General features: G+C 51.1%; 1 protein-coding gene across 10 annotated transcripts in view; it reads right to left on the bottom strand.

Moving 5' to 3' along the window:
* Nucleotides 1–16909, bottom strand: part of CACNA1B (calcium voltage-gated channel subunit alpha1 B) — a 250421-nt gene that overhangs the window by 41326 nt on the left and 192186 nt on the right. For all 10 annotated transcript variants that reach the window (XR_012094909.1, XR_012094910.1, XR_012094908.1 and 7 more), the window contains exons 32-35: nt 9123–9239; nt 8657–8722; nt 6802–6893; nt 4428–4572 (exon numbers count right to left, since the gene is read on the bottom strand). Coding sequence is in view for 6 of the 10 variants with exons in the window: in XM_073022144.1 (XP_072878245.1) it covers nt 4428–4572; nt 6802–6893; nt 8657–8722; nt 9123–9239 (420 nt within the window). In the remaining 4 variants the exon portion in view is untranslated. The remainder of the gene's footprint in view (nt 1–4427; nt 4573–6801; nt 6894–8656; nt 8723–9122; nt 9240–16909) is intronic.

Below are 16909 nucleotides of genomic sequence, written 5' to 3'. Positions count from 1 at the left end.
TCAGGTTTAGCCTAACGCTGCCTCCTTATATATTTTAAGTTCAGCCTAAAGGTTTCTCTGTACCTAGTGAACTATAACCTAAGTGGAAGTGTAAACAGACTTTGTAACCTATTATCACACCAATCATCAAGTTTTGGCCAAAGGGGGCCAACTGTTCTAACTGTGTTCAAATAAGGAAAACGCTAAGTTGTAACCAATCCACAGTTTCTGTACCTCACTTCCATTTTCTGTACATCATATTCCTTTTTCTGTCCATAAATCCTCTTCTGCCACGTGGCTGTGTTGGAGTCTCTGAGACTACTCCGACTCAGGAGGCTGCACGATTTGCGAATCATTCTTTGTTCAATTAAACTCTGTTAAATTTAATTTGGCAAAAGATTTTCTTTCAACAATTATGATATTAACCCTTTATCAGAAATGTAATTTGCAAATATTTTCTCCAATTCCTTGGGTTGCTTTTTCATTCTGTTGATAGTTTCTTTTGATGCATGAAAGTTTTAAATTTTGAGTAGACAAATTTATTTTTTCTTTTATTTTGATTCTGGTGTCAAATCTAAGACTCTGTTACTAAGTAAAACATCATAAAGATTTATCCACTATGTTTTCTTCTAAGAGCTTTATAGTTATAGCTCTTATATTTAGTTCTTTAATTTTATGTTAATTTTTGTATATAGTATAAGGTAGGAGTCCAACTCCATTCTTTTGTATGTGGATGTCCCGTTTTCCCAGCAAAGAGTGTCCCTTTGCCATTATATGGTCTTGGGCTTCTCTTTATTGGGAAGTTTTCGATTACTGATTCAATCTTCTTACTTGTTACAGGTCTATTCAGATTTTCTACTTAATTCAGTCAGTTATGGTAATTTGTGTCTTTCTAGGAATTTGTCCTTTTCAAAAACTTAGGTTCTAAACTCAGGCTGAGATATTTTAACATCTCTAAACCTCCATTTCTTCACTGTAATAATAATAATAATAATAATAATAATAATAGTACCAATCTCAGGACAGTCACAGAGACTAAAATACTTAATGTATTCATAAGACCCTGATAGTGCCTGACTCAGTGATTATCAGCAGGCTGTCACGAACAACTTCATTCCCTATTCTTCCGTCAGCACCCTCTATTCCAGTTAAAGGAACCAAATCCCAACCTAACCAAGTCCTGCCACCCAGCCCAAATTCACAGTCCCATTTTCTCCACGTCACTTCTCTATCAGACCAAACCACATCCCAGTGTTTCAAAACATGAGTTGCATGTCCAATCTGTGAAGGAAGTACCAGAAGAATTAGGATTACAGTTTCAGTAAGGAGACACCAGGATTAGCCAAGAACCATGACTGAGGTCCATGGGGACAAGAACAAAGGACAGTGGCCATGAAACACCCACTTCTCTGCACAGGAGTGACAGCTAAACCCACGGATCCCTCGACTCATCCTGGACATGTCTAGTGAGTGCTGGCCCTGTGCATGCTGTGGTATCATGAATGTGGCTTTCTGTGGAGCCCCATCTCTGCAGCCAGGTGCATGGTAAGGTCAGGCTAGTAGGCGTGGCTTTGTGCCCACAGGTGTGCTGGTTCTTACAGCACCAGATGTCCTTGGACAGTATAGAGACCAAGGCCTCAGGAACGTGATTCTCCAAAAAGCCCACCCTCCCTGCTGCCCACAGGGGTCTTCGGAGGGATCAGGAGATGATTCAAACACGGAAATCCTTCCCTTGGTTTCTGGCAAGTAGCAAAACACAGTTTTGTAGGTTCTTCTGTATATCTCTATCTAAGTATAAGCTCACCTGTCTCAAGTGTACACCATTCCCAACCACCTCAACCTCCTACTGCACCCTGCAAAGCTCACAGTCCGCCCTCAGCACAAGTCCTTGTATCTCCATCTCCCCTGAGTGCTCTCCACTTATTCTTGCTCTGGCTCAAACATCTAAGCGGATGGATGTCCCCTCTGGTCTCTTCTTTAGAAACCTGTTCTCTGGGGCTCACGTCACATGTTAATTTTCCCCTTCCTTCATGAAAAACTTAGCACCTGGCTTGCTGTTTGTGTCTCCACTTCTATTCTTGTTACCATTCTTGTTGTTTTCAAGATCCACAGAGATGGGAGGACCACTGCCTGCCCTCTCCATTCCTGAACCTTCTCACCCATCAGCTCATCTCTGTTCCCACAAATCATGCTAAACATGCTTATCACCAGTGATCATGCTAATGTTAATGCAATGATCTTGCAATGATAATGTCATGACGGCAATGATAATGTCATGACGGCAATGATGTTTACTGATGGCATGACTCACTGTCTCCCGAGTCTCCACTTCACACATCCCACTCTGCTCACATCGCCTACTTTTCCAGCTCGCTTTTTCAAATACCTGCATCCCAAAACATGTCCTCACGAGAACCTCCGATCCAGTGGCATTGCCCCTCACCCTCCTCTGTCCCCAGCTTTGATCCCACATCTAACACAATAACCACACTCTTATACACACCCTTCTCTTCCTCCTTGCACTTGTCTGGGAAATCCCGAATCTGGATAATTCACTTTTCTACCCATGGACTGAGGAGTGAATGTGGCTAGAGAAAAGCTCAGCCCATGCCAGCTGTTCCTCCTTGGAGTCAGGGCCACAGGCTCGAGGCGTTTCCTCAGTGCTGCTCACTGTCAAGAGCAACTCTGTCCCGGCTGTGCTCCTCTCCTCTCATGGGCTCTCAAACTTGTGGCAACAAGGCCTTCACTCCCACTCTGCTGACGGAGGCAACAATGTCCCAAGGACGCTAATGGCCTCTGCCTTTCCATGTCTGACCAACTTTTTTTTTTTAGACAAGAGTCTTGCTCTGTCCCCCAGGTTGGAGTACAGTGGCACAATTTTGACTCACTGTAACCTCCACCTCCCAGGTTCTAGTGAGTCTCCTCCCTCAGCCTCCCTTTTTTTTTTTTTTTTTTTTTTGAGATGGAGTCTGGCTCTGTTGCCCAGGCTGGAGTGCAATTGTGCAATCTCGGTTCACTGCAGCCTCCACCTTCCAGGTTCAAGTGATTCTCTTGCCTCAGCTCCCCCAGTGGCTGGGATTACAGGTGTATGCGACCACGCCTGACTAATTTTTGTATTTTTAGTAGAGATGGGGTTTTACCATGTTGGCCAGGCTGATCTTGAGCTCCTGGCCTTAGGTGATCTGCCTGCCTGGGCTTCCCAAAGTGCTGGGATTCCAGGTGTGAGCCACCACGCCCGGCCCAATGAACAATTCTTGGTCATCATCTTGCATCACCTTCCGTCAACATGGCGCATGGCTGGTTACTTCCTCCCTCCGCCCACTCCCAGTTCTCCACCTGCCTCCCTGACTGCTCCTCCTCAGTTTCTGATCTAGTGCTCCTTTCTGCCTCCTCAATGCCCTTGGGGAGGGGCAGAGTCTTCAGCCTTCTTCCTTACACTGTTCTTCCCCTATGTCAAGGCTCATCAAAGTTCAACACACACCGAGTCACCTTGAGAGCTTGTTAAAACTCAGACTCCTGGATCCATCTCCACGACATCCTGATGCAGTCTGGGGAGTGGCCCGGGAATCTGTATGTCTAACAGGCACTCAGGTGCTGCTTTGGACGCAGGTCACTGCACTAAGCTTCGCATTAGCAGGGATCCAGCAAATAGCAAGCAGCCCCACAAACACACCAAACACTAACGACAACCCGTTTACATCTCCAGCCCAGAGGTCACTGGGCATCTCTGTTGCCTCCAACCCTAACCTAATCTAAGCTCCCCAGTACTCTCATCTCAGAAGAACTGCTCACCCTGTGGCCCCAGAAAACCCCAGGATGCAGCCTGCTTTTCCCTCTTCACATGCCCACCTCTCGTCATCAATCATGCCAGCTCTACTTCTAAAATGCAGCCGAATCCCACCTCATTCCCTTGCCTCTCCTTTCTCCAGGCCACTGTTGCCCCCAGTCATCTCCCCACTTGTTCTGCAGCCACGTCCTCACTACTCACACAGAAGCCAGAGCCAAGCTGTAAAACATCAAGCAGACCCTGTGAGGCCCCCAGAGGCTTCCATGGATGTGGAATAAAATCCACACTTCTGGGGCCTGCCCTGCCATCCTCCCTACCCAGTCCGGCTGCTTTCCCCACACACTGGCTGGGATGCTGTACCTTCACATCCCATCACCACAGTGGATGACCTTCTAGAAGCTGGAAGTTAAGCAACAGTTGCCCCTGGAAATGTAACCCTTTTCCACAGACGTCAAGGAAGGGCCCAGAGGAGCCCGTTACCACGTTGGCCCTTTCTCGTGCTAACGAGGTCGCCATCTCTGGGAAACAAGGGCCATCAGCAGGGACTCAGCTTGTGACACGGCCTGGATCGGAGTCAGGGATCAGCAGGAGATGTGGGGGGAGCCTGAGCTGCACCGAGACAAGACGTGGCACTGGGAGGGGCACGGTGCCCAGGACTCACCAGAAAGGAGCACAGGAAGATGAAGGAGACGAAGTAGAAGTAGGCAAAGTCACTTCCACACTCGGTGGCGTTGGCCTGCTCATCACAGGCCTGGTTGCTCAGGCAGGACAGCATGATCTCGTGCCAGGCCTCCCCTGTGGCGCTCCTGAGAAGAAGGGCAGAGCTGTGAGGCCCACAGAGGCCCTCGAGGGAGCCCAAGCCCTGTGGGGCTGCCAAGCGTGCCTGCTCCTTTGGGTTCCTTCCCACAGAGAGCTCACACGTGTGCAAGGCCTGGGTCACAGATGCTGTTTCTTCAAAGGAGCCTTCTGGCACTAGATTTCCAAACTGACCGTTAATCGGGAAAGCGCTGCTTACTAAAAAATATCTACGGCACCCGGGGCCAACGCCAGGGCGAGCACTTCTTTGTGGACACCACAGGCCCCAGTTGTCCTCCTGACCTCCTCCCAGACACACGCCATCCTGGTCTTCTTCATTTCCAGAAATGGTGACTCTCCTTCCAGCTGCTCCAACCAAAAATGTGGGCATCTTTGCCTCCTCTCTCTATATATACATCCTGTTCATCAGCTCATCTGCCTTCAAAACACAGCCAGGCTCTCACCACTCCTCACTGTCCTAGGCCAAGTGATCATGGCCCGCCCTGTGCTACGGAAGCTTCCAAGCTGGTCTTCTCACTCTGCCCTACACAGCAGGAAGCAGGGCCACTAAGCACAGGTCAGATCACGTCCTTTCTCCTCTCAAAACCCTCCAATGACTTGCCTCACTCATCAGAAATGCCAAAACCCACATGACTGCCCACAGCACCGTGGGACCTGCTGCCCACTCTTTCCCTGACTTCACCCCCATCTCGGTTCCAGCTCAGTCCGCTCCAAGAACCCCGGCCTCTGCTGGTCCTTGAATGCCCCAAGAGCACCCTGCCCTGAGCAGCCGTCTGGATGCTGCTGCACGGAGTCTGTTCCTGGACACAGCCAGCACCAGGGGCTTGCAGGGCACAAGTGGGTCAGAGGCCTGGGTCCCCACCTCCATGTGTCTGTGTGGTCAGCCCTGGGCATAGGCTGGGCCCACTCCTCACTGATGACAGCCAGAGGCAGGGGTGTTCCTGCAGGGCTGCTGCTTCAACCTGTGCCGGGCCTGACTGATAAGGGTGTTCCCAGGCAACACAAGGTTCAGGGAGAAACAGAAAGCCGTGAGATCAAAGGCCTCAAAACTAAGGCTGACTTCATAGGTTTGCCTTAAATCTTCTGGGGCATGAGGCAGAATATTAATAAATGATGAAATAAAATTAACACAGCAGCTAAAGCCCAGGCAAACAACATCACCTGGGGACAGTGTCAGCCTACGGGTGCTTGCTTATCTTATGCAAAGAAACAAGAGTCCAAGAGGTCTCTCCAGGCAGCTCAGCAAAGCAGGTTTGGGTCTGCGCTCGCCCCAGCGCGCATCCGCAGGCAGGGTGGGCTGTGTCGAGCAACCGCCAGGGCTGGCTGTGTAGCAGCCCCGTGCATTTGCAAACATGAACTGAAATGGTAAATCCCTAAAAGAGCTCCTTCCTTCTGTCCTAGGTTCATGAGTGATAAACTGTGGAAGACTCAGGAGGCAGGAAAACACATTCACCACCTCCCCTCTGCTCCCAAGTTCACTCTCAAACCAGGACGGCCATAGCACCTGTTCCGTGCCCAGAACAGCAGCTGATGCTTAGCCCTCTCCTGGGCACATCTCCACCAGGAGACCTCGGAATGCCCAGAAGCTTGTGCCACGGCCTCTTGGCCCCTCCAGGTTCTGCCTGTTACTTGGCTTGGCTGCATCCAGGAGCCCAGGGAACAGCAGCTCCCATGAGCGATAGTGGAAAATAAAGGTGTGTTCAGACCAGCAGTTCTGGCCAGTTGGGTTCCTTGGGCCACTGAGTAGCTACAAACTCTGCTGGCAGCAGTTTCCCCTATTGCCCTACTGCCCACGATCCCACCGATCCCTGTAATCAACAAGAGTGCAGGTGGAAAGCTGGAAGCCGCACATCACAAGAGCCCCCGCTAGGCACCTCTGTCCTCCCAGACCTTTGCCTGGAGCCTCATTGGAGGCCCCCAAGCTGCCACCAGGGAGCACAGATGAGGCAGCAGAGGCCGGCCTGGCCCTGGGCTCCCAGGATGACCTCCCTCAGGGCTTCCCTTCAGCCTGTTCTGAGATTGGGGCAGATACCAGGAGCCTTTGGAAAAGATGAGCAGAGAGAGGGGAAGAACCAGAAAGGCCTGCTGAGGGGAAGCCAGTGGGGTTGGGGAATTAGAAGTGGGTGGTCGCCGTGGTTAGCACCCACCCTTCTTCATCCTGAGTAAAGGAGCCACTGATGGAAGAACGGACATTGGCCTGGGATGACCGAACAACACACCTGAACAGCAGCATCAGGGCTTGCAAAAACGTCCGGAAGTTGTTGTGGCGGTTGATGCTGGTGTCATCATCCAGGGCAATATTCCCAAACACCTGCAATGGAGAAGAGCAATGGCATGGACTCTGCTGGGTCTGCAGGAGCCGCGGCAGGTGGACCAAGCCAGAGAGGGTGTGCGAGCCACACAAGGACCCCACATAAGATGGGCAACTGCCCTCCCCAGAGAACTCCCACCCGGGAGAGGCCAGTGCGCGTTCCCAGTATAGATACCCTCTCAGTGGCCACACATGTGCCAGCTCCAGCTCTGAACCTGTCCACAGATGCAAGTCCAAAACTCTCCCTAGAATGGCCCCCAGCCAAGCTTGCGAGGCCTCTGCCACACATAACACATAACAAAGGAAGTGTTTTCAAGTGGGATCATCAGCGGCTCCAAAGCAGGCATTATGTTGGTAACAGGTCTGATAGATGATGGGAAAATGTCTTTTTAAAACATATGCAATAGCACGAGGGGCTTTTTATCATTTTAACTGACTTTTCCACAGTAAGAAATGCAAATGGGTCAGTCATTGTACTCAGCCCAAAATCTGGAATCTGGCTGCAAATGTATGAACTATCCACAGAGATCAGTAACGTGCGTGCTCTGTACGTCCACAGACCAAAGCAGGAAAAAAAAAAAGATGTATTTCTTTAAATAGCATCAGATCTCTGCACATTTTAAAGCAAAAGAACTCTTCAATCCCTGAATCCCTGAAACAGAGTTTAGAAATCAGCTTTCAGCAAACCTTTGAAACGCTGGCACCTTCCATCACAAATTAACCCTTGGGTCCCTCCTCCGTCCCTACTGTCGGAAAAGTGGTCAGACGCCAAAGATTTATAACTGGGACACTGCTTGATGGTTTTCAAATGCTTATTCCCAAATAGCTGGCAAAGTGTTCTTTGGCAAAATAAAGAAAATCTAAATTATGCAAGCCAAGTTTGCCCAGTGCAAGGATCTGATGTGCTCCTGCTCGCATGCTCAGGCAGTTTTCCTCAGTAGCACGTAACCCCCGCCGTGGGTCAGGCCTGTCCTTCAGCGCGGCTGCCAGACTAACAGAATAAGCGATCGCTGCTGTGCAGGCCACTCGGCAAACGCAGCTGTGCTCAAATGCGCTGCCACCACACAGCCAGCACCCATTCTGACCTGTGCCCTGACACCCTACCATCTCTGGGCGGAAGCCTGTGCGGCCCTCAGAACACCAAGGCGCATCCACCCGGAGAGGCGGCAACGGGCCGAGGGCCAGGGCTGCTCCACACCAGGATGGCCCTGGGCAAGCAGCCCGATCTTGTGGCACCTCCTGTCCTCCTCCATAAAACAGTCTTTCTGAGGGTTATGTAAGTTTAGGCTGGGCGCGGTGGCTCACGCCTGTAATCCCAGCACTTTGGGAGGCCGACGCAGGTGGATCGCTTGAGGTCAGGAGTTCAATACCAGCCTGGCCAACATGGTGAAACCCTGTCTCTACTAAAAATACAAAAATCAGCCGGGCGTGGTGGCACATGCCTGTAATCCCAGCTACTCGTGAGGCTGAGGCAGGAGAATCACTTGAACCTGGGAGGCAGAGCTTGCAGTGAGCCCAGATCACACCACTGTACTCCAGCCTGGGTGACAAAGCCAGACTCTATCTCAAAATAAAAAAAAAAAAAGAGTAAGAAAAGAGGATTCCATAAGTTCATAAAGTGCTCGAAGCAGGATCTGGCTCATAGAGAACGTTCACTAAGGACCAACTGAATATGACGATGACTTAACAACCATGATCAGTGCCCCTCTGCTCCGGGGGACAGGAGGCTGGGACCGCGCTCTGTCCCAAAGGGGAGCACCCACCTGCATGCCGATGATGGCGTAGATGAAGAACAGCATGGCAATGAGCAGACACACGTAGGGCAGAGCCTGCAGAGACAGGGGCCGGTCAGCTACAGACGCCTCCCGGCCACCACGCCCAGGCCTCGTGCTACAGTGGCTGGGCCTTTGAGGTCACGCAGACCTCAGCCTACTCCAGCTCCATCCCACTGGCCACCAGGCCCCTCCACCAAGTGATGCCCCAGTTTCTTTATCTCTAACTCGGAGTCGTGAAACCCACCTCGGGGTTCCTGTAAGCATGACCAAGGGAACCTACGGGTAACTTAAAATGTCTTTATAAATGACAACAGGACAATGCATACAACCACGAGACCTGCATGCCGTGCCCTCTCCCAGCCTCCCAAAGGAGGGGCCGCTGTGGTGGGGGCGGGGGAAGCAAGACGGAGGAAAGGGACAGAAAGCACGGAGGCCCCCCGCCTGGCCCACCCACCTTGAAGGACTGGACAAAGGTCCACAGCAGGATGCGGATGGTGTAACCCTGGCGAAGCAGCTTGATCAGCCGCGCAGCTCGGAAGAGGCGGAGGAAGCTGAGGTTGATGAAATTGTTCTGCAGAGAAGAGGAATATTGTTCTCTGACCTTCAGAAGCCCTGAAAGCGCAGGCAAGCTGCTGCCACCCTACAACCTCTTCCCACATCCCTGTGGCCCCAAAGAAAAGTGGTTAAAAAGATTAAAATGAAAAGTCTCTGCTTCACAGTCTAAGCAGCAATCGGCCACCAGAAAATCTTCCAGAAGTAAAGCTTGTCCTTGCACATCACTTCTCATGCAGCAAATCAGAGAAAACCTCCTTGGCTCTAAGGCCTCTCCCCACCCCCCACCGTGAGCAACAGGGAGAAAAGTTCTCCCAGGCATCTCTCTGCGGCCAGTGAGCTGGGAGATCACCTGTGGCTGGGCCTCCAGCAGTGACCGCCTCTCACGGGACACGGCCAAGCTGACCACGTGCTGGGCATGACTGCTTCTCCACCGAGCACCACTGAAGGGAGCCCCGCCCAGGCTTCATGGCCATGCCCTTTCCTTCCTGGCTCAGACAGCAAAGCCCTTGCTTGCTGGACCCCAGCTGGGACCTGGCAAAGGGGCAAACACTTCCTCTGAGGCTGCTCCAGGTGTGTGCAGACAAGTTATGGAAGGTACAGGTGTTCTGCTGCTCACACCACGGAGGCCACCTCTGCAATTCACGGTCAAACAGGCCTCTGCTCTAGAGACCCCAGGCTGTCTAGTGTAGCTCCCTCATCCAAGGCGCTCAAAATCAAGCACAAGGATAAATGGATAAACCCGGGACTCCACAGATTACCTGGGAGTAAAGCCTCTACGTGGTCTCAGGGCACTTGAATTACTGTATTGGCACATCCCTTTCAGGGAAGCAGGCTCTGGGGAGGCGTCCATGCACAGATGGGGGTGCTTGTGGACCCAGGAGGCTTTCTGCCCTGTCTACCTAGAGGTCAGGTGCCCACACACAGCCTGAGAGCAGCTTCCTGCCACTGCAGCATTTAAAATATGCAAACAGCTCAGGCTCAGAGACACGTTCGTGTTGTCAGATTCAGTCATCAAATAAAGAGAACACAGATGTCGAATGAGACAGCAGCAGCAGGAGCACGTGCAGGCGCAGAGGTGGTGAGGGCCTGGCAGAGCGTCCCACCTCTCCAGGGCTACCATTATGAGGGAGTGAGGCATCAGTGGAGGGGTGGGCCTCACTCTTCCTTGCAGGGACGGTGGCCCAACCTATACTCAGAGGATCCTCTGCCTCGGTCTGCCACTTCCACTCGCAGGGGCAGGATGGCTGACGACTCAACTTGAGGGACTGGCTCTCAGGCGGGATGCTGGAACTGTGGGAGCAGGACTGGTTTTGAATGATATCCATGGCCAGTGGGCACAAGGACGGGCTATGATCCAAATCAGCAAGGCGGCAGCAGTAGACCTCACGGTGTGACCCCAGAGGGCACCACAAGTGTACCTGTAGCTCCATAACCTGCTTGTGCCAGGGAAACAAAACCTCCGTGGTAGACAAGATGGCCAAGAACTCTGGGCCACGAGGACCCACAGAGAAGCCAGCCATCTTAGAAACATGGGCGCAGGGGTGGAGGGCCGCAGTCTCCAGTGTCAGGAGACCCTTATGTAAGATGATGAAACAGAGCCGGGGGCTGGAGGATCCCACTCTGAAACCATGTGCTCAATGGGTCTGGAGGGGCAGTGACTGGGGCAACACAGCACCCACTGGTTCACAGCATGGTCAGGCAGCGGCACAGACAAGATTTCCTGAAGACACTGGGGAAAATAAAGGTTGCCGCATACGAAGGAAGGACTGGAAAACAACAGGGCAGGTGAGAGGTGCGTGGAGAGTAAGTTTGTCCAAATGACTTAACACATGAATGCCAACCTCAGCCACCATCACTTTCTGCTTTTCTGGAGACCCACATTCCCCTCTTCCTCCTGGCTTCTCTTGGGGCTCCCGTGGGTACTCAGGAGAGGCTGGGGGCAGGAGACGGGCGCCCTGGAGAGCTATGAAGACAGACAGTGACGGCAGCCACAGATGTTCGAGCACAACATGGCAGGCCAGGCACCATGCCAGCTGCATGCAGGACAGCAAGGGACAGAAGCACACGCAGCACCATGCCGTGCACCTGCACCGTCACCTCTGGTCTCAGCCAGCCCCTCGGAGGCAGACACAGCCTGCCCCATCCTCACAGAGTCCATGACCAGCCTGTCAGAGGCAGACACAGCCTGCCCCATCCTCACAGAGTCCATGACCAGCCCCTCAGAGGCGGACACAGCCTGCCCCATCCTCACAGAGTCCATGGCTTCTGTTGCAACCACACCTACTTCAAGGTCAGGTCCTCCCTTACTTCCCCGAGAGGGAAAAGGTCTGTGGTGCCCCAAAGGCACATCATTGTGCCCTCAACATGGCGGCTGACTCACCTTGATGGGACAATGGTCCCTAACCCTTCAATCCTCACCTTTCTCATTCACAAAGTAGAAACATGGGGATACCCAGTCCAGGAGGTGGGGAGCACTTGAGAAAAGGGATTTAAAATTGCACTTAGCACTGCGGGACACCATGCCACGACAGTGACCCACTGACCCTGTATCACAGCCTCTGGCCAGAGTCACATGGAAGTGAGGGCTTGTCCCGAGTGTCACTTGGGCACCCCACCCAGATCTGTGGGCCACGATGTGGGCCAGGTACCACGCCAGAGGACAAGGCCCACCAGGTGCAGAAAAACTGCTGTGTGGCTCCCATTCAGTCGTCGTTCTAATGAGATGGGCGACTGAAGATGGGAAAGGGACGTGCACATGCATGAGTAACACATCAGGCGTGGATTGTGGTGGAGAGAGAGGACGGGACAGACAGTGTAGGGAAGGGCTCTCTGAGGAGGTGACGCTGAGCAGGGGCCTGACTGGCACGAGCTAGATGCATGCAGATGACATCACCTGGGTGTTTCTGCAGCATCAAATGGTATTTTCTCAAAACGCAAGCTCTTCCGTGCAACTGTGAATCGCTGTATCACAAACATTCACTTCTACATGACTCTCAAATATCTTCTACTTTAATTTCCACAGTCACAGCTAAAGTTTGGTCGGTTACCAACTATCTTGGCTCTAAAATTCCTGAAGACCCAGCAGGAAGCTCCGGTTGGACCCGCACTCCACATGAGCTTGCTGACCGAGGCACACACACAGTTCAGTGACATGCGAATGGGGGAGCCTGGGCTCCACTGCCTCTAGAGGCAGAGCCCCCTTCTTCTACTCAGCCCTACAAGAACCCTTCTGAATCATGAAGACAAAGACTCTAAGCCTTGCCCCTGAGCCCTGAACCCCAGGCCTGACCCCGCCCACCCCAAGGCAGGTCAGTCCAGGAAGGACGGATGCTACAGGGGACTCTGCAGAGGCCACCTGGGCAGAGCTGAGCCTTCTCAATTGGCACGATGGGGACACAGCAGGTGGGAGATGGCTGTGCAACAGGAACCATGGACTCGCAGGGATCAGGGACAAACTCATGTCCCGCAAAGCCTCCCCAAATCTGAGCCAGTCCCAACAGGGAAAACTGCCCTCGACATTTACCCACTCCAGAAACCCCACCTCCCTCTCCTTGGGCAGGTCTCAGGGAAGCCCCGCCCAAGGCCAGTTCCCAGAATCAAACCGCTGCCAGGAGGGCCCTCAGAAGCCCTGCTGGATGCCCAGAGCTGAGGGAGGGAGCAGGCCAGAGGTGAGTGGGTGCAGGCGCATCCAGCCACACGCCCAGAGGGCAGTGGGCTAGAGTCCCAGGAACCAGAGGGCAGGAGGGGAGCTGAGCAAGCAAAGCAAGGACTTGCAAGAACCGTTCAGAGTTGTGAAACCAACCGTTTCCTACATGTGATGTTTTCATGGATGGATATTTGCGTATTATTTACAAATTGGGGAGGTGTGAGCAGCAGGTGCACAACATACAGACGGAGACATGGGTTTTCGCATTGTATGTTGGTTGGATGGCGTGAGTCAGCAGGTAGGTTAAGGTAAATCAAGAACAAAAACAGAAAACAAAAGAGAAAATGAGTCATCAACACAAGCAAAAACTCAAACTCTGATTACTTAACTACAAAATTTTAGGATTTTGGCAAACTGCATATTTTTCTTAAAATATATCAGATCAAAACATATTTTTGAAGTCTGTAGGTTATGCAGACAAGGTGGCATTCATTTGCATTCTTGTTTGTAATGCAAATCCAAAGATGACTCACAGACACTTATTTTTTTTTATTTCCAGGCAAAGAAATCAATGTCAGTTTCATGCTTGCTTGGAGCCCTCTCTCTGGGTGCCCTTGCTAAAACTCTATTTTGATTTTTAAGTTGGGGATGGGAACTGACAGTCATATTTTTGCCTAAGAAAAAAAAGTGCATTCACAAAGTAAACATATGAAGTGGTTCCAAATGAAAAACAGACACACAGACAAAACAAAGCACCATCAGTCCACACGACGGCTTTCCCTTCATCTTTTCTCCTCCAGGCAGAACAGGAGACGACCTGGGCTCCAGGAGCAAGAGCGGCCAGGGGACACCTGAGCTTTCCAACCGGCAGCTCTCAGGCCCCCACCTGCTGTGTTGGGTGTCCAGGGCTGGCAGGGGCTGCCAAGGAGGGCTTGCTTGAACCAGGGTCTGAAACGACCACAAACAGCCCCAGGCTCCACTGTCTCGCAGCTGAGGGACGGAGTGTGGGTTATTCTGGCTGCCTGCATTGCAGCAGGCATCTGCCTTGTATCAAAGCCTCTGCCCTATGCCAGGGCCTCTTTGGGGCGTGGGGAGGTTTCCCTAGAACACGGCTGGGCATTGGGGCTCTCTGCACATCTCTGATGTCAGCCAGCAGTCAGCAGTCCTCGCCCCTCTTGGAAAGGAGCCGCACATGCAGAAACCACCTCTCCCCACCAAGCTCTGTCCTTACAGCTGGGAGCTCAATGTTTCCATCACTTTATTTGATGAATAAAGGTTTCTGTTTCCAAAGAGGAGGCCTTAGGAGTCAGCAATGTGGCCCACCTGTGCCTCTCGGAAAGCGCACTGGGACTAACTGCTTCTGGGCGAGACGCACAGGGAGGAGGCAGCCACAGGGAAACGCAACACCAGCGCTAGGGGGACTAAACTTTCCTGATTTTTCTGATTAAATGGCAGGTTTCAGCTTTTTTGCTTGGATTACTCACATCATTAACTTTTTTAAATCATAAAGCATGTCACGCAAAAGATTATGCGTAAATATTCTAAAGAAGAGTAAAACCAGGTTATCTATACATATTCATCACCCAGCTTTACGAACGGAACATCACCATCACTTCTGAAGCCCTTCTTGGGTTTCCCTGCCTCCTCTGCAGATGCAGCAACTACCCTTCCTTCTTGTTAATCACGGCTTGTCTTTTCAGCTTTACCATAAACTCTGAAAATGCATTCTGTTTGCCTGTTCCTGGCCTTTGTTGTGGGATCCGGCCGTTCGCAGGCTTCTGTGACTTGCGCACACCTGTGTTCTGACAGCAAACTGTTTCTGAGAAGCATCCACACTGATGTCACTGGAAAGGGGCGCACACACAGAAACCCCCCAAAGCTGTGTTTCCAGTGGGAGCTCAATTTCACATCATTTGTGTATTTGCACTGCTATGCGGCCCTTCACTGCATTAGCAGCGCTAACAACTGGTACATTCTATTACCGATGGGCACTCGGATGCCTCTGGTTGGCAGAACACTGGTGCCAGGAACACTGGTGTGAAGATGCCTCTGCTGGTCATCTGCGCAGACGCCCTCTGGGGCACACGCCTAGGAGTACAGTTACTGAGTTGTAAGCACCTGTCCAACTTTCGAGGTGCTGCTGAGCCCTCCCAGAGGCTGTGCCAGCTGGCACGCCCACCAGCAGTGCCAGAGTTCTGGTTATTTAGATGTTTTGAAAGAGTCTTACTCCGTTCCCCAGGCTGGAGTGCAGTGGCGCAATCTCGGCTCCCTGAGACCTCCGCTTCCTGGGTTCAAGCGATTCTTGTGCCTCAGCCTCCCGAGTAGCTAGAATTACAGGGGAGCGCCATCACGCCTGGCTAATTTTTGTATATTTAGTGGAGACGGGGCTTCACCATGTTAACCAGGCTTCTCTCGAACTTCTGACCTCAGGTGATCTGCTCACCTCGGCCTCCCAAACTGCTAGGATTATAGGCCTGAGCCACTGCACCTGGCCTTCTCTTCTTTTAAAAAAATTTAATGTCAACATTATACTAGCCTAGTTAGAGAATGTTCACTCTTTTTCTGTTCTCTAGAAAAATCTGTTTAAGAGTGGAATGATCCTTCCTTATATTTTAGGTAGAAACCTAATGTGTAAGACCACTAAAATCTGGTGTTTTCTTTATGGGAAGATTGTTTATTGCCTCATCTTCTTTAATGTTTTAATAAAGAACCATTTAGGGTTTTTCTCTCTTCTTTTGTCAGATTCGGTCATTTACATTTTTCTAATAATGTGTTCACTTACCTCGGTTTTCAAATGTACCGGAATAAACTGTTCACAATATTCTCCTTCACCTTATTCACGTTAATCTCTCCTGTACCTGCCGTCATGACCCTTTTCTCTGCCTTACATCATGTATTTCACCTTCTTATTTTTCTTTGATTAATCTTGCCAGAGGTGTGTCAATTTTTAAGTCTTTAAAGAACCAAGTTTAGACTTTCTCTCTAGTCTTTGGTTTCTACTTTCTTAATTTCTATTCTTAGACTTTTCTTCTACTTTATTGAGCTTATTCTGTTGTTCTTTTTCTAACTTTTAAAGTTAGATGCTAAACTCATTAATTTTTTACATTGTTTTCTTTTCCTAATATAAACATTAAGGTTGTGAATTTCTTTCCGAGTACTGCTTCAGTTGTTATCTCATAAGCTTTAATATATAGTATTTTCATTGTTTTTCTGTTGTTTATATTTTCTAATTTTCATCATTTCATCTTTTACCCATGACTTAGTCAGAAATTTCTTTCCTCAAAAGTGAGAAGGTACCGTTAGTGTTTCAGCCACACAGGCCCTGTGATCCCTTTGCTTCTGTCCACACCGGCTCCCAGTGCACTTTCCCACCCAGCAGCAGCAGTCTCTCCTCCCTCTGTCTCTCTCCTCCTGCCTCCCCGCCTCTCTCTCCCTCTCTCTCTTTTTTTAGACATAGAGTTTTGCTCCGTTGCCCAGACTGGAGTGCAATGGTACAATCATAACTCAGGGCAGCCTCGAACTCCTGGGCTCAAGCGATGCTCCCACCTCAGCCTCCCAAAGTTCTGGGAGTACAGGCTTGAGCCAGCGTGCCCGGCCCACTTGGGTCTCTTGATGTGGGATTCCCACAGGCTGCCAGAACCTGCTTTGCAGGAGGAGCCCAGGCTGCACTCTCCTGCCCCTCACTGGGACAACTCTGATGTGGCATCCACCCCACCCTCAGAGTCCCCCTGAAGGAAGGAGCCCAAATTACATGGAATTGCTTGAAACTGGATCTCTTCCTTATCCAACTGCCGCCCTCCTCACCAACCATTCCTGGAAACACTTCCTAAAAAATCACATTTGGATCACAGGTTCTGATCCAAAGACAGGTAGCACCAGAGGTGGCTCCTTAGAAGCTGACTTGGAAGGATGGAGCCCTTGGGGAGTGGCTCACTGGCCAGATTCTCCTCTGCTGGTGGGTGGTAAGTGAGGTGACAGCAACTCCCGGTGTGCTGTAGCATTAAAGCTGCTGAAACCTTCATCTGGGGTAAATCTGTAAA

Source organism: Chlorocebus sabaeus, chromosome 12 (assembly GCF_047675955.1).
Source record: "Chlorocebus sabaeus isolate Y175 chromosome 12, mChlSab1.0.hap1, whole genome shotgun sequence".
Classification (NCBI taxonomy): Eukaryota; Metazoa; Chordata; class Mammalia; order Primates; family Cercopithecidae; genus Chlorocebus; species Chlorocebus sabaeus.
This window is presented reverse-complemented; position numbering and strand designations above follow the sequence as displayed.